General features: G+C 38.0%; 1 protein-coding gene across 1 annotated transcript in view; it reads left to right on the plus strand.

Moving 5' to 3' along the window:
* The window catches only part of C6 (complement C6), a 91,101-nt gene that overhangs the window by 55,343 nt on the left and 17,139 nt on the right, over nucleotides 1-18,619 (plus strand). Inside the window, exons 15-16 of the mRNA XM_027101196.1 lie at nucleotides 4,527-4,617; nucleotides 13,567-13,808. Coding sequence (XP_026956997.1) covers nucleotides 4,527-4,617; nucleotides 13,567-13,808 — 333 coding nt within the window. The remainder of the gene's footprint in view (nucleotides 1-4,526; nucleotides 4,618-13,566; nucleotides 13,809-18,619) is intronic.

The raw sequence follows: 18,619 nt of genomic DNA on the forward strand, positions 1-18,619 counted from the left end.
TATCTTCAAATATTAGACAGTGAGGTCAGTTTTCTTTTCCAATTTAATACTTCATGATTTTGAGGGAGTGCAAGTGCTCTCATATGAAAAAGTCAGAATTGATGGTTAACTGAAAATTTAGTTCAAGTGGAGAGCCATAGAAAAGTAGTCCACACTACTTTTTAATTAAACATTTTAACTTAGAACATAGAAATACACAAATATTCACCAATTTTCTGACATAGGACCAACCTCGTAGTTCCTAAAGGGTCTCCTGATTTGATTTCAAGATTTTTCTCAAATAAAACAAATACATAATTCATCATCTATGTTATCCCACATCAGTTTCTCTAAAACAATGGGTTTTTTAACTCCAAGTGGGGCGCTTCTTTAAGAAACACCTCTGCTTAAGTCCCATCCCCTGGTTCTGATGTCATTGAGCTGGGAGGGCCCAATATTTTGTGTTTGTATAAAATCTCTCCGAGTTAATCCAGATACAGACAAAGTTGAGAATTATCTCTCTTTTGAAGAGAGGTGAAGCTTAAGGCAACTTTTGCAGCAAATTTGACTACAAAATGCTTTTATTTTTCCTTAATCTTTTATAGTAGTCTTATCCACATTAATTCAAAGGAAAATGTTTGCAAACCACTTTCAATTATTCAGCATTTTCAACTTAGTTTTTATAAAAATAACTTTTTTTCCTCCTTTATCAGTTGATATGTTTAATCAACTTACACAATTACAATAGTAACTGGCATAAATAGACTTGGAAACAAACAAAACTGACTCTTGGTAAGTCTATAGCTGGACTGGTAGGGGCAGAAGTGTGAAGCTGTGGAAGAGAGGAGCCTATAAAACTTGCAGTTCAGTGTTGGACAGGCAGCTGGCATGGAGCAGCTGAAAACCCTGGTTAGTCTGGCCTGTTGGTTACTTGGAGGACAGTTAAGGGAGCTTCTACTAATTCATATATTCCAAATTTCTCAACATGCTTTTTCAAATAATGTCTCATTTTTAATCAGAGAATTCTTGATGATCTCTCTGAGCTCAGACATGATTAAGCCTATTTTGTCAAGGAAAAACCAAAGGCACAGAGAGGCTAAATTAGACCCAAAGTCAGACAGTTTGGGTCAAACAAGAACTGTGCAGCAGCTCTGATAATTCCTCAAGCTCTCTGCCATCTTGCCTTCTTTATCCTCTTCTGGGCTTTTACCATGTGTGAAGGAAAAGGGGAAACTTACCCTATTATAAAAACCTTAAAACTATTGATAAAGAGACCACATGGAAATTTGTGAGAACTTCAGGTCAGTATTGTAGCTTGGTTTCACTCGACTCCTGATCATATATGTCAGAGGTATGAATGCATTTGGGGACCACAGGGTTTAGAGAGTTAAGATCCTCTGGGCATCTTAGGTAGCATCCTCCTCTTTATAAAAATAACAGCATATGTACACACACACACACACACACACACACATGCAAATGCACACACGTCTCCGTGTTTGGAAAAGAAATTAAAATTATAATCCAAACTGAGAGACAACAAAATGTTCTACATCAAGATAAAGGAAAGAAATATCCCATCTCATATACTTTCTCTCAACAACGTTGGCAGGAAGATCAATGAAGGGAGTCACAGAAAAAGAAAGAAAATCATCAGTAAAACTGAGCACGCTTTCCTGTCAATGCGGGAGGAGCTGTGTGATAAAGAGACTTCAGGTCATTTGTTGGCCAGGAAGACTTTTAATTCTTTCAATGTGAAAAAGAATTTTGCTTCCTGAAGAAATGAGATGCTGCACACCTCCACTGTTAGTTTTTTCCCTTCCTCTAAGAAATCAACACCTCCAGAAGACCCCCTTGCCCTCAGCACTTAAAAATCGCAATGTTCTCATTTCCGTGTTACTCAAAAACTGTGCAGAGCAGGCAGCATGGGCAGCTGAAGGCCAGTTTGGACTTCCACCTGACGCTTAGTGAGGGAGCAAAGAGTCCTTGCAGGTGAGTCAAATCGGTAGGGAGGGAACAATGCTCTGTGTGCTTGAGAGTTGATGCTCTTTGGAAACAATGTATAGCTTAGGGTCCCTCCTTGACCTAAGCGTGAATTTATTTACAAAAGCCAAAGGCCACACAGAAACCAAAGAAAAACGAGCCCATGTCAATGGAAATCTTAGTATCTGAGACTTTACCATCAGCTATAGGTCTCCATGTTCATGAAAATTCTGAGCCAAATTTCACCAGATGGAATGAGGGTCCTAACAGAGAGTAATAATAGGGAATGGAAATGCATAGCAGCAAAGAAGAAAACCTACCAATTTTCTAAATCTTTATTTTTGCCTCTAACATAAACTTCCTTCCCTACCAAACCTCTTGCCTGATATACCTGCCTACAGCCCTCCTTTGACAATTACTTGCTTACAGAGGCCACTGTGGTTCTGTGGATGCCTGATTAGTCAGATCCAGTCCAGGGACTAGACTGTGTTTCATCCAGGAGGCTCAGGATGTCAGCTCCAGGTTTAATTCAACCAGTCTAAAGCTTCTGTGGATGAGCCTGAACAAAAGCAAAGATAACCAAGATTTCCACTTCCATATAATATATCCAAGTGTTCTTCCTTCTATTTTAATCTCCCTTCCTCTCATACACACTATTCAATTGCTCATCTTAGGTCAAGCATCATTTCCTTATAGATCTTCCTTATATTTCTCAGTTGGATTTTTTTGGTGATATGATCTCCTGGAACTTTATTTTTTCAAAACACCTATCTCTGCCTTTAATTATAAACCCATCACTATGATTGTTTGATTAATGTCTGTTTTCCCACTATTAGGGGACTACTGCTGTTTTCATTCCATTTTTTTCCACATAACATCCTAATATCTAGAATATCATAGGGATAAATAGCCACATTTGGGAGTTGCATTCCTTCATTGATTATTCTTATAAGAAAAATCTGACTTTCAAGCCATTATCCCCCCAAATCCATTCACACCATTGTCGTCACTGACATCCATATTGCTAAACAGAATAGACAGTATTTTGGTCCTCATCTGCCTTGCCCTCTCAGCAGCATTCAACAGTGTTGACCTTTTTCTGCACATTCGTTCTTTCCCTGGCTTCCAAGACACAGCGCTGTCTGGTTTAGCTTCTACCTCTCTGGCTGCTGCCCTCTATTTTTGGCAGGCTCCTGCCTTTGCATGGACTTTAAATGTAGTTCCTCAAGGCTCAGATCTGTCCCTTCACCTCATGCTACACTCTCCTGCTGGGGAATCTCACCCATACCCATAGCATCAATGATTCCCCCATAGGCTAATAACAAATTTAAATCTTTATCACAGACTTCTCCACTGAGTTTTAGACTTGAATATTCAAATTCCTATGTGTCTATTTTGTTTGGCTGTCTTAAAGAGACTATAAATTCAACATATGCAGAGAGGAATTCTTGAGTCATCACCATAGCTTCCCTACAACTAACATCTTCTAGTATTTTCTATTTCAGTTAAGGCACCAATATCTATTCTCTCATGCAAACTATAAACCTAAGAATTATACTTGGCAGTTCTCATAACTTACCCACAATATGCAATATCATCCATTTTATGTGCTTAAAATGTCTCAAGTTCATCCACTTCTCTCCATTTCCACCTCTAGCACTTTGGTCAAAATTCCCATTCTCTTTCACCCAAACTACTATAATAACCTCATAAATTGTCTATTCTCTTGACCACCATGCCTCTCCAAATTCATTCTCCACAGAGAAACCAAAATTAACTTCTTTTCCAAATCCAGACCTGATTTTGTCACACCACCCCCTGCTAAAACCTATCAAAGACTTGCCACTGCTTATAAAATAAGAGAAAAATCCTTTGAAAGCCCTTTATGACCCTACACAGTCTGCCACACAGCCATCTCTCTGGCTGTACGTTTTCCATGCCCTTGTTTCCCTGGCTTTCTTACAGTTCCAAGAAAGTCACACATTACCTCTCTTTTGACCATGTTTATGCCTGCTATTGCCTTTGCTTCAAACATGCTCCCTTTTCTCTTCCCATTTTACTGTTCATAACCTTCCTGGCTACATCAATTTTCTTGATTATATGCTTTCTCTTCAATAGCACTAATAACAGCAGCAATTCTATGTGTACAGTGTGTTTTTTTGATTAATGTCTGTCTGCTCCACAAGACTAGAAGCTCTGAGAGCATGGGATCTGGGTCAAATTTTTCTCAACCCACTATCCCCAGAACCTATGGCGGTGCTGGGAAATCATAGTCGCTCAATAAATGTTTGAATAACAAATGAGCAAAAATTTCACCAATTCCATTTTCTTTAGTTCTCTGAACTTAGCAGCAGTTCTAGGTTGGAAAACGACAGCTCCTAGAGCTAGAAAGGACCTTTCAGATGGACTATTTCATGACAACATATTTGGAAAAGCCAAAATGAATGCTCTAACTCCAAAAGATAAATGAGAACTTTTCACCACTGCCTTTTCTCCTAAATTCAAACTTATCACTTGAAATCCATGGTGTGCATTGTTCTTATCTTCATTTTCTTTTGATTCAGATACCTTGGAACTCTTAAAAGGCAATTGTCAACCAGGACAAAAACAGTTGGGATCTGAATGCATTTGCATGTCTCCAGAAGAAGACTGTGGGTAAGAGATACTCTATGGACTCTGTTTAGAAATGGAAAACCAGTCTAGTGTAACCAACTTAATGGAGGAGCTAGGCTTCTTGAACCATGAACACAAAGCATATTAATTCTTCACATAACCAATACTCCCTATGCTCTGTTGAATTCTTCCTTCCCCACTTGGTAGCAAGCTTTCTTAATTGCCTCTCACCCTTGTCCACTAAGTTTGCATGGCTTTTGTTACTAAAACAGTCTCATTCTGCGGGCACGAGCTGCAACTATCAGTGCGGACACCAGAGATGGGCATGAAGCGCTAAGGCTGCTGCTGCACCCACGAAGAATCCTATGTGCAAGCACAGGTCACTATGCACATCTGTCCTGGGAGCCTGTGCAGCCCGCCACTGCCAGGGTCCCATGATCGAGGGACAACTTCCCCGAGAGAATACAAGGTGTGCCTCAGGCTGGTGCAACATCATGCCAGCCTCTGCCACCACAGGCTCGCCCCTCATTCTGTACCCCCCCGTCGCCCCAGCCTGAGTGAGCCAGAGCACCATAATCAGCCACTCGTTTAACTCCGTCCTGTCTGGGTGAAGAACAGATGCCAGAAGGCAACATACATGAAGAGGTGGGGCCAAATCCAAAGCTGAACCCCAGGAGCTGTGCAAACAAACGAGAGAAAGGGAAATTTCTCCCAGCAGCCTAAGGAGCAGCAGATTAAATCTCCACAATCAACTTGATGTACCTGCATCTATGGAATACCTGAATAGACAAGGAATCATCCCAAAATTGAGGAGGTGGACTTTGGGAACAACCGTAGACTTGGGGATTGCTGTATGTGACTGACTAGTTTCTGATTTTTATGTTTATCCTAGTATAATTTTTAGTGCTTGTTATCATTGGTGGATTTGTTTATTGGTTTGGTTGCTCCCTTTTTTTATTACTTTTTAAATTTTATTAATATTTTTATTTTAAAAACATTTTTATTTTATTTTATTTTTTTCTTTGTTTCCTTTTTTTCTCCCTTTTCTTCTGAGCCATGTGGCTGACAGGGTCTTGCTGCTCCAGCCGGGGGTAAGGCCTGAGCCTCAGAGGTGGGAGACCTGAGTTCAGGACATTGAACCACCAGACACCTCCCGGCACCATGTAATATGAATAGGTGAGAGCTCTCCCAGAGATCTCCGCCTCAGTCCTAAGACCCAGCTCCACCCAACGGCCAGCAAGCTCCAGTGCTGGACACCTCATGCCAAACAACTAGCAAGACAGGAACACAACCCCACCCATTAGCAAAGAGGCTGCCTAAAATCATACTAAGTTCACAGACACCCTAAAACACACTGCTGGAAGCAGCCCTGCCCACCAGAAAGACAAGATCCAGCCTCATCCACCAGAACACAGGCACCAGTCCCCTCCATCAGGAAGCCTACACAACCCACTGAACCAACCTCACCCAATGGTGGCAGATACCAAAAAGAACGGGAACTACAAACCTGCAGCCTGGGAAAAAGAGACCCCAAACACAGTAAGTTAAACAAAATGAGAAGACAGAGAAATATGCAGCAGATGAAGTAGCAAGGTAAAAACCCAGCAGACCAAACAAATGAAGAGGACATAGACAGTATACCTGAAAAAGAATTCAGAGTAATAATAGTAAAGATGATCCAAAATCTTGGAAATATAATGGAGAAAATACAAAACATTTAACAAGGATCTAGAAAAATTAAAGAGCAAACAAGCAATGATGAACAACACAATAAATGAAATTAAAAATACTATAGAAGGAATCAATAGCAGAATAACTGAGATAGAAGAATGGATAAGTGACCTGGAAGATAAAATAGTGGAAATAACCACCACAGAGCAGAATAAAGAAAAAAAGAATGAAAAGAACTGAAGACAGTCTCAGGGACCTCTGGGACAACATTAAATGCACCAGCATTTGAATTATATGTGTCCCAGAAGAAGAAGAGAAAAAGAAAGGGTCTGAGAAAACATTTGAAGGGATTATAATTGAAAACTTCCCTAACATGGCAAAGGAAATAAAGTCCAGGAAGCACAGAGAGTCCCATACAGAATAAATCCAAGGAGAAACATGCCAAGACACATATTAACAAACTATCAAAAATTAAATACAAAGAAAAAATAATAAAAGCAGTAAGGGAAAAGCAACAAATAACATACAAGGTATCCCCATAAGGTTAAGAGCTAAATTTTCAGCAGAAATTCTGCAAGCCAGAAGTGGCAGGACATTTTTAAGGGATAAAAGGGAAAAACCTACAACCAAGATTACTCTACCGAGCAAGGATCTCATTCAGATTGGATGGAGAAATTAAAACCTTTACAGACAAGCAAAAGCTAAGATAATTCAGCACCACCAAATCACCTTTACAACAAATGCTAAAGGAACTTCTCTGGGCAGGAGACACAAGAAAAGGAAAAGACCTACAATAACAAACTCCAAACAGTTAGGAAAATGATAATAGGAACATATATATTGATAACTACCTTAAATGTAAATGGATTAAATGATCCAAACAAAAGACATAGACTGGCTGAATGGATAAAAAACAAGACCCATATATATGCTGTCTACAAGAGACCCACTTCACCCCTCAGGACACATACAGACAAAGTGAGGGGATGGAAAGAGATATTACATGCAAATGGAAATCAAAAGAAAGCTGGAGTACCAATTCTCATATTAGACAAAATAGACTTTAAAATGAAGACTATTACAAGAGACAAAGAAGGACACTACATAATGATCAAGGGATCACTCCAAGAAGAAGATATAACAATTGTAAATATTTATGCACTCAACAGAGGAACACCTCAATACATAAGGCAAATGCTAACAGCCATAAAAGGGGAAATAGACAGTAACACAATCATAGTAGGGGATTTTAACATCCCACTTTCACCAATGGACAGATGATCCAAAATGAAAATAAATAAGGAAAAACAAGATTTAAATGACACATTAAACAAAATGGACTTAATTTATATTTATAGGGTATTCTTTCCAAACACAATAGAATACACTTTCTTCTCAAGTGCTCATGGAATATTTTCCAGGATAGACCATACCTTGGGTCACAAAACAAGCCTTGGTAAATTTAAGAAAATTGAAAACATATCAAGTATCTTTTCCGACCACAATGTTATGAGACTAGATATCAATTACAGGAAAAAAAAATCTGTAAAAAATACAAACACATGGAGGCTAAACAATACACTACTAAATAATCAAGAGATCACTGAAGAAATCAAAGAGGAAATCAAAAAATACTTAGAAACAAATGACGATGAAAACATGATGATCCAAAACCTACAGGATGCAGCAAAAGCAGTTCTAAGAGGGAAGTTTATAGCAATACAAGCCTACCTCAAGAAACAAGAAACAACTCAAATAAACAACATAACCTTACACCAAAAGCAATTACAGAAAGAAGAACAAAAAAACCAGTTAGCAGAAGGAAAGAAATCATAAAGAATACATCAGAAATAAATGAAATAGACATGAAGGAAACAATAACAAAGATCAATAAAACTAAAAGCTGGTTATTTGAGAAGATAAACAAAAGTGATAAACCATTAGCCAGACTCATCAAGAAAAAAAGGGAGAAGACTCAAGTCAAAAGAATTAGAAATGAAAAAGGAGAGATAACAACTGACACTGCAGAAATACAAAGGATCATGAGAGATTATGACAAGCAGCTATATGCCAATAAAATGGACAACCTGGAAGAAATGGACAAATTCTTAGGAAAGCACAACATCCCAAAACTGAACAAGGAAGAAATAGAAAATATAAACAGACCAATCACAGGCACTGAAACTGAAACTGTGATTAAAAATCTTCCAACAAACAAAAGTCCAGGACCAGATGGCTTCACAGGCAAATTCTATCAAACATTTACAGAAGAGCTAACACTTATCCTTCTCAAACTGGTCCAAAATATAGCAGAGGGACGAACACTCCCAAACTCACTCTACGAGGCCACCATCACCCTGATGCCAAAACCAGACAAAGATGTCACAAAATAAGAAAACTACAGGCCAATATCACTGATGAACATACATGCAAAAATCCTCAATGTAATACTAGCAAACAGAATACAGTAGCACATTAAAAGGATCATACCCCATGATCAAGTGGGGTTTATCCCAGGAATGCAAGGATTCTTCAATATACGCAAATCAGTCAATGTGATACACCATATTAACAAAATGAAAGATAAAACAACACGATAATCTCAATAGATGCAGGAAAAGCTTTCGACAAAATTCAACACCCATTTATGACAAAAAAAAAAAACCCTCCAGAAAGTAGGCATAGAGGGAACTTACCTCAACATAATAAAGGTAATATATGACAAATCCATAGCCAATATCATTCTCAATCATGAAAAACTGAAACCATTTCCTCTAAGATCAGGAACAAGTCAAGTTTGCCCACTCTCACCACTATTATTCAACATAGTTTTGGAAGTTTTAGCCACAGCAATCAGAGAAGAAAAAGAAATAAAAGGAATCCAAATCGGAAAAGAAGAAGCAAAACTGTCACTATTTGCAGATGAAATGATACTATACTTACAGAATCCTAAAGATGCTACTAGAAAATGACCAGAGCTAATCAATGAATTTGGTAAAGTAGCAGGATACTACTTTAATGCACAGAAATCTTTTGCATTCCTATACACTAATGATGAAAAATCTGAAAGAGAAATTAAGGAAACACTCCCATTTACCATTGCAACAAAAAGAATAAAATACATAGGAATAAACCTACCTAAGGAGACAAAACACCTGTATGCAGAAAACTATAAGACACTGATGAAAGAAATTAAAGATGATACAAACAGATGGAGAGATTTACCATGTTCCTGGATTGGAAGAATCAACATTGTGAAAATAACTCTACTACCCAAAGCAATCTACAGATTCAATGCAATCACTATCAAACCACCAACGGCATTTTTCACAGAACAAGAATAAAAAATTTCACAATTTGTATGAAAACACAAAAGACCTTGAATAGACAAAGCAAACTTGAGAAAGAAAAATGGAGCTGGAGGAATCAGACTCCCTGACTTCAGATTATACTACAAAGTTACAGTAATCAATACAGTATAGTACTGGCACAAAAACAGAAATATAGATCAATGGAACAGGATAGAAAGCCCAGAGATAAACCCACGCACATATGGTCACCTTATCTTTGGTAAAGGAGGCAAGAATATACAGTGGAGAAAAGACAGCCTCTTCAATAAGCGGTGCTGGGAAAATTGGACAGCTACATGTAAAAGAATGAAATTAGAACACTCCCTAACACCATACACAAAAATAAACTCAAAATGGATTAAAGACCTAAATGTAAGGCCAGACACTGTAAAACTCTTGGAGGAAAACATAGGCAGAACACCCTATGACATAAATCACAGCAAGATCCTTTTTGACCCACCTCCTAGAGAAATGGAAATAAAAACAAAAGTAAACAAATGGGTCCTAATGAAACTTCAAAGCTTTTGCACAGCAAAGGAAACTATAAACAAGATGAAAAGACAACCGTCAGAATGCGAGAAAATATTTGCAAATGAAGCAGCTGACAAAGGATTAATCTCCAGAATTTACAAGGAGCTCAAAAAAACAAACAACCTAATCCAAAAATGGGCAGAAGACCTAAATAGACATTTCTCCAAAGAAGATATACAGATTGCCAACAAGCACATGAAAGGATGCTCAACATCACTGATCATCAGAGAAATGAAAATCAAAACTACAATGAGGCCTTACCTCACACGGGTCAGAATGGTCATCATCAAGAAATTTACAAACAATAAATCCTGGAGAAGGTGTGGAGAAAAGGGAGCCCTCTTGCACTGTTGGTGGGAATATAAATTGATACAGCCTCTATGGAGAACAGTATAGAGGGTCCTAAAACACTAAAATAGAACTACCATATGACCCAGCTATCCCACTACTGAGCATATACCCTGAGAAAACCATAATTCAAAAAGAGTCATGTACCACAATGTTCATTGCAGCTCTCTTTACAATAGCCAGGAAAAGGAAGCAACCTAAGTTTCCATCAACAGATGAATGGATAAAGAAGATGTGGCACATATATACCATGGAATATTACTCAGTCATAAAAAGAAATGAAATTGAGTTTTTTGTAGTGAGGTGGATGGACCTAGAGGCTGTCATACAGAGTGAAGTAAGTCAGAAAGTGAAAGATACCGCATGCTGACACATATATATGGAATAAAAAAAAAAAAGGTTCTAAAGAATCTAGGGACAGAACAGGAATAAAGACGCAGACGTAGAGAATGTAATTGAGGACACGGGGAGGGGGAAGGGTAAGCTGGGACGAAGTGAGAGAGAGGCATGGACATATATACACTACCAAATGTAAAACAGATAGCTAGTGGGAAGCAGCTGCATAGCCCAGGGAGATCAGCTCTGTGCTCTGTGACCATCTAGAAGGGTGGGATAGGGAGGGTGCGAGGGAGAGGCACGAGAGGGGCTATGGGGGTATACGTATACGTATAGCTGATTCACCCTGTTATACGGCAGAAACTAACACAACATTGTAACGCCATTATACTCCAATAAAGATGTTTAAAAAAAAAATAGTCTCATTCTGATGTTAAAGACTCATTCCTGTCCAGTTTAAAATCAAACTCATGTATATCAAAGGCTTTCTCTTCCCCCTAAATATAGGGCAAGTTTGTGCCTCCAAAAGCTTGGAGTAGAGAAAGAGGTGTGAGCATGGACTCCACACACACACACACACACACACACACATCCCTTTGTGAGATTAGTCTTTCATGTGGTGGCAGAGAGCTTGATGAAAAATGATATATCCTTATATGGCTGCCACGACTCTCTGCTGTTATAACTGCCTTTTTTTACATGAACTAACCCTGGCATGTCAAGGGTGCTTATTAATTTAAGGGATGCTTTCAGGGGAATTTAATCCGAAATAACATTAGCTTAAGGTAAAGTTTTGTTTCTCTATCTCACAAAATAAATGCGGGGGAAGGCAGTCTAGGGATGGTCTGGTGATTCTCTCATTTCAGATAGGACTGCTTCTCCTTCCTGCTTTCTGTTCTGCCATTCATTTTTTTAAAATCTAATATTCATAATTTATTTTTTATTGAAGTATAACTGATACTTTACTTATTTATTTATTTTTATCAAAGTACAGTTTTCTTTTCTGACATTCTTAAATTTATTTCATGATCCAAGACTTCCCTGCTGGAGTACAAAGGAAGGAAGACCAGAAATGGACACAGTCTCTCTTTTTAAGGAGAGTTCCTGGGAAAATTATCATGGCGTCCATCTCATTACTCTTCTCTTATTCACGTGGCCCGGTGGACCTGCAAGGGAGGCTATGAAATGCAGTTCTTTGGCTAGAAGCAAAAGCGTTTTTGAATAAAATTAGAGTTACATGACTGAGGGAGAGAATGAATAACGGAGTAGGAAGCCAACAGACTGTGCCCAGCTGTGATATTTCACTTTTTTTTACTTTGAAATATATATTTTAAACAATGCAGACTGTTCTAAGGCAATTTTCATCTTTAAAACTGTGTGTCCATAATTGTTACTTTTAAATTTTTCTTCTGTTTCTTTGCACCAACTTTTTTTTTTCACTTTTAACACTGATTCGCTCCCACATTCCTCTGAGCTACAAGTGAACAAACACTTGTAGGGACACATTAATTTGTTTGTTTATTTATTTATGAGAACACTACAGGGTCTTTTTCTGTAACATTCCACTGATAGAATTCAACCCAAGGATGGCTCTATCTACCCTCCTCAGTATTAACCACAAGTGGTCCACTTTGTATGAGTTTCTTGCAGCTGGGGTCCCCTCACCCAGCAAATGGCCTTTTAAGGGAGTACTTAAAATGTTCCCATTGTCCATTTAACCCAGAGGAAACTTCTATCTTTATCTTTGCAATACCCAACCATGAGAATACAGACTGTCCTCTGGAACTGTCTGAATTTCAGCTCAGTCTTACCTCTCTAGCCCCTTTCTATACTCCTCAGTCCTCTTTTATATGGCATTGAGGATGTTTCTGAGAGTGACTGACCCCACAGCTTAAGTTCTCAGAAAGTGGCCTTTTGTTCTCAGCTATGGGCTTCAGTTCCTGGAAACAATTTTACATACTGGTGCACTGATTGTTAACTCTAAAGTTGACATTAGAGAAGAAACTCGTATTTGGAGTAATCAAGGCGTTCTTGTCCTCTCAGCAAGAGAAGGACTATGGCTAACCTTTTGTTAGCAGGACCCATCCATTTACTTAGATTTAGCAAGTTACCCAGGGATTAATTGACTTAAAAGCTCATGTTCTTAACCACAATACAAATACACTTACAAAGCTATATAATTATATATATATATTTATATATATATAAAATTATATATAAGACTCTTTTATTACAATTAATAAGTGTTAAAAAAGTGTTCAGAGGAGGTACAGGCTACCATCGGCTAGGTCGATCAGGATTAGCTTCAAAATGTAGCCAGGAATTGATCTGGATGCAGATAGGCAGAGAGGAGAGACAATACGACATTGATTGAGTAGGGCTTGGCATGGTAGCAAAGGAACAATAATCTTATTAGTTTAGAAAATTGTCAAATTTTCAGATGATAAAGAGGGATTAAGGAGGATGGAAAAATGATTCTAGAAAGAAAAGTTGATTGGGTCAAAATATGGAAGATTTTGATCATCAGAATTTAATAATTCAGACTTTAATTTGAAGGCAATTGGGAGTAGTACCATGCTTAAAGTGAAATTTTAGAAAGAGGAATCCCAATGCATGCCAGATAAAATGAGAGCCTGAAAGGAGAGAAATTGGGGGAAAGAATAGCTGGGTGGTAAGTTAACATATGAGTTGGCTGCACGCCATCTCTTCTTTTCTAGTCTTCATATATAAATGCTTGCTTTCCTCTCTTGGACAGCCTTTATTCAGAAGATATCTGTGTGCTTGATACTCGCTCCAGTCATCACTTTACTTCAACCGCTTGTAAGTTTTTGGCCGAGAACTGTTTAAACAATCAGCAACTCCATTTTCTACATATTGGTTCATGCCAAGACAGTCCACAGCTAGAATGGGGTCTTGAAAGGACAAAACTTTCATCCAGTAGCACAAAGAAAGAATCCTGTGGCTATGACACCTGCTACGACTGGGAAAAATGTTCAGGTAAGCTCCAGCAGTGACCCATACTGGAAAAGCTCTCACTTAACCTTCATCTCAACTAGTATATCTTACTTGCATTTATACAGTCTTTCTTTAAAATAACTTTCCTTAATCAAAAATAATTCTTTTCATTGTAAAAAAAATTTATGAATTGATTGAAATAGAAGGGAAAAGTAGAACCCAGCCCATCCACAATTTTGGTGTAAATCTCTCCAATCTTTTTCTGCACATACATAATCAGTCCCACCCTTAGACCCCAGTAAGAAGAACACCCATCCTGATCTATGCTTTAGGTACTCTTCTTCCCCACCCCCAGCTTTGGAGGGCCTTTATCAAAATTGTCTAAGTTTCCTCTGGCAGTTGGAACCAGCTGGGGCCAGCACAGGTACAGTGCCCTGAGCCTAGACATGGACACCAATTACCAGAAGCACCTGCCTAAAATTTTTTGAAGTCCTCTTGCAGTGCCTGGAATCACCCCAGGTTGGCAGGGTTATATAGGCAGGATGTCTTGAGCCCACACATAGACCCTCATGGGCCAAGGCCCTGTTTCTTCCTTGTGGGACATTCTCCTACCCTCTCCTGCTTTTCTCCCCCACCAGGCATGGGGTCAACCAGATGTTCCAAAGAGCTCTGGGACTCCACCTGTAGAGTCATCCCTCACTCACAGCTAGACCTCGTTCCCAGAGAGAAGCCTGGTGAGCCACTGGCCAGCAAGGTAGTCTTTCTCCAAATTGCTTGAGATCAGACAGCTAGGATGGTGCTGACACTAATTTGAAGTGACTTTAATCATTTCTATAAAGAGGCACCCCATTAAAAAATGTCCCTGGGGCCTCACACCTCAGAGGTGGCATTGATTATATTACAAGTTTTTTAAAAAATAGGATCATCTACTACATCTTACTTTATATATTGTTGTTTTTCACTAAATATATCATGAAACTATTTCCATGTCATAATATGTTATTCTGCCACACAATTTTCTTTTTTAAATTTAATTTTAATTATTTTTTTATACAGCAGGTTCTTATTAGCAATCCATTTCATACATATTAGTGTATATAAGTCAATCCCAATCTCCAAATTCATCACACCACCACCCCCAACAGAGCCTTCCCCCTTGGTGTCCATATGTTTGTTCTCTACATCTGTGTCTCAATTTCTGCCCTGCAAACCGGTTCATCTGTACCATTTTTCTAGGTTCCACATATATGCGTTAATATACGACATTTGTTTTTCTCTTTCTGACTTACTTCACTCTGTATGACAGTCTCTAGATTCATCCACATCTCTACAAATGACACAATTTCGTTCCTTTTTATGGCTGAGTAATATTCCATTGTATATATGTACCACTTGTCTTTATTGATTCATCTGTCAATGGGCATTTAGGTTGCTTCTATGACCTGGCTCTTGTAAATAGTGCTGCAATGAACATTGGGGTGCATGTGTCTTTTTGAATTATGGTTTTCTCTGGGTATAGGCCCAGTAATGGGATTGCTGGGTCATGTGGTAATTCTGTTTTTAGTTTTTTAAGGAACCTCCATACTGTTCTCCATAGTGGCTGTATCAATTTACATTCCCACCAACAATGCAAGAGGGTTCCCTTTTCTCCACACCTTCTCCAGCATTTCTTGTTTGTAGATTTTCTGATGATGGTGTGAGGTGTGAGGTGACACCTCATTGTAGTTTTGATTTGCATTTCTCTACTAATTAGTGATGCTGAGCAGCTTTTCATGTGCTTCTTGGCCATCTGTATGTCTTCTTTGGAGAAATGTCTATTTAGGTCTTCTGCCCATTTTTGGATTGGGTTGTTTGTTGTTTGAATATTGAGCTGCATGAGCAGTTTATATATTTTAGAGATTAATCCTTTGTCCATTGATTCGATGGCAAATATTTTCTCCCATTCTGAGGGTTGTCTTTTCATCTTGTTTGTAGTTTGCTTTGCAAAAGCCTTTAAGTTTCATTACGTCCCATTTGCTTATTTTTGTTTTTATTTCCATTACTCTAGGAGGTGGATCAAAAAAGATCGTGCTGTGATTTATGTCAAAGAGTGCTCTGCCTATGTTTTCCTCTAAGAGTTTTATACTGTCCGGTCTTACATACAGGTCTCTAATCCATTTAGTGTTTATTTTTGTGTATGGTGTTAGGGAGTGTTCTAATTTCATTCTTTTACATGTAGCTCTCCAGTCTTCCCAGCACAATTTATTGAAGAGGCTGTCTTTTCTGCATTGTATATCCTTTCCTCTTTTTCATAGATTAGTTGACCATAGGTGAGTGGGTTTATCTCTGGGCTCTCTATCCTGTTCCATTGATCTATATTTCTGTTTTTGTGCCAGTAGCATATTGGCTTGGTTACTTTAGCTTTGTAGTATAGTCTGAAGTCAGGGAGTCTGATTCCTCCAGCTCCATTTGTTTCCCTCAAGACTGCTTTGGTTATTTGGGGTCTTTTTTGTCTCCATACAAATTTTAAGATTTTTTGTTCTAGTTCTGTAAAAAATGCCATTGGTAATTTGATAGGGATTGCACTGAATGTGTAGATTGCTTTGGGTAGTAGAGTCATTTTCATAATATTGATTAGTCCAATCCAAGAACATGGTATATCTCTCCATCTGTTTGTATCATCTTTAATTTCTTTCATCAGTGTCTTATAGTTTTCTGCATACAGGTGTTTTGTCTCCCTAGGTAGGTTTATTCCTAGGTATTTTATTCTTTTTGTTGCAATGGTAAATGGGAGTGTTTCCTTAATTTCTCTTTCAGATTTTTCATCATTAGTGTATAGGAATGCAAGAGATTTCTGTGCATTAATTTTGTATCCCGCTACTTTACCAAATGCATTGATTAGCTCTAGTAGTTTTCTGGCAGCATCTTTATGATTCTCTATGTATAGTATCATGTCATCGCCAAACAGTGATAGTTTTATGTCTTTTTTCCAATTTGGATTCATTATATTTCTTTTTATTCTCTGACTGCCGTGGATAGGACTTCCAAAACTATGTTGAATAATAGTGGCAACAGTGGACATCCTTGTCTTGTTCCTGATTTCAGATGAAATGCTTTCAGTTTTTCACCATTGAGAATAACGTTTGTTGTGGGTTTTATTGTATATAGCCTTTAATATGTTGAGGTAGGTTCCCTCTATGCCCACTTTCTGGAGAGTTTTATCATAAATCGGTGTTGAATTTTGTCAAAAGCTTTTCCTGCATCTATTGAGATGATCATATGGTTTTTATTCTTCAATTTGTTAATATGGTGTATCACATTGATTGATTTGCATATATTGAAGAATCCTTATACCCCTGGGATAAATCCCACTTGATCATGGTGTATGATCCTTTTAATGTGTTGTTGTATTCTGTTTGCTAGTATTTTGTTGAGGATTTTTGCATCTATATTCATCAGTTATATTGGTCTGTAATTTTCTTTTTTTCTAGTATACTTGTCTGGTTCTGGTATCAGGGTGATGGTGGCCTCATAGAATGAGTTTGGGAGTGTTCCTTCCTCTGCAACTTTTTGAAAGAGTTTGAGAAGGATGGTGTTAGCTCTTCTCTAAATGGTTGATAGAATTCACCTGTGAAGCCATCTGGTCCTGGACTTTTGTTTGTTGGAAGATTTTTAATCAGAGTTTCAATTTCAGTGCTTGTGATTGGTCTGTTCATATTTTCTATTTCTTCCTGGTTAAGTCTTCGAAAGTATACCTTTCTAAGAATTTGTCCATTTCTTCCAGGTTGTCCATTTTATTGGCATGGAGTTGCTTATAGTAGTCTCTTAGGATGCTTTGTATTTCTGCGGTGTCTGTTAAGACTTCTTTTTCATTTTCTAATTTTATCGATTTCAGTCCTCTCCCTCTTATTCTTGATGACTCTGGCTAATGGTTTATCAATTTTGTTTATCTTCTCAAAGAACCAGCTTTTAGTTTTATTGATCTTTGCTATTGTTTTCTTTGTTTCTATTTCATTTATTTCTGCTCTGGTCTTTATGACTTCTTTCCTTCTGCTAACTTTGGTTTTGTTTGTTCTTCTTTCTCTAGGTATTTTAGGTGTAACGTTAGATTTTTTATTTGAGATTTTCTTGTTTCTTGAGGTAGGCTTGTATAGCTATAAACTTCCCTCTTAGAACTGCTTTTGCTGCATCCCATAGGTTTTGGATCGTCGTATTTTCATTGTCATTTGCCTCTAGGTATTTTTTGATTTCGTCAGTGAACTCTTGGTTATTTAGTAATGTATTGCTTAGACTCCATGTGTTTGTGTTTTTTACGTTCTGTTCTCTGTAATTGATTTCTAATCTCATAGCGTTGTGGTCAGAAAAGATGCCTGATATGATTTCATTTTTCTTAAATATACTGAGGCTTGATTTGTGACCAAAGATGTGATCTATCCTGGAGAATGTTCCATGTGCACTTGAGAAGAAAGTGTAATCTGCTGTTTTTGGATGGAATTTCTTCTAAATGTCAATTAAATCTACCTGGTCTATTGTATCATTTAAAGCCCTTGCTTTCTCACTAATTTTCTGTTTGGATGATCTGTCCATTGGTGTAAGTGAGGTGTTAAAGTCCCCCACTATTATTGTGTTACTGTCGATTTCCTCTTTTACAGCTGTTAGCAGTTGCCATATGTATTGAGGTTCTCCTGTGTTGGGTGCATGTATAATTGTTATATCTTCTTCTTGAATTGATGCCTTGATAATTATGTAGTGCTCTACCATGTCTCTTGTAACATTCTTTATTTTAAAGTCATTTTATCTGATAGGAGTAGCACTACTCCAGCTTTCTTTTGATATCCATTTGCATGGAATATCTTTTTCCATCCCCTCAGTTT

The sequence above is a fragment of the Aethalodelphis obliquidens genome, unplaced genomic scaffold (assembly GCF_003676395.1).
Source record: "Aethalodelphis obliquidens isolate GAN/ISIS:26980383/991018 unplaced genomic scaffold, ASM367639v1 scaffold4, whole genome shotgun sequence".
NCBI classification, from domain to species: domain Eukaryota; kingdom Metazoa; phylum Chordata; class Mammalia; order Artiodactyla; family Delphinidae; genus Aethalodelphis; species Aethalodelphis obliquidens.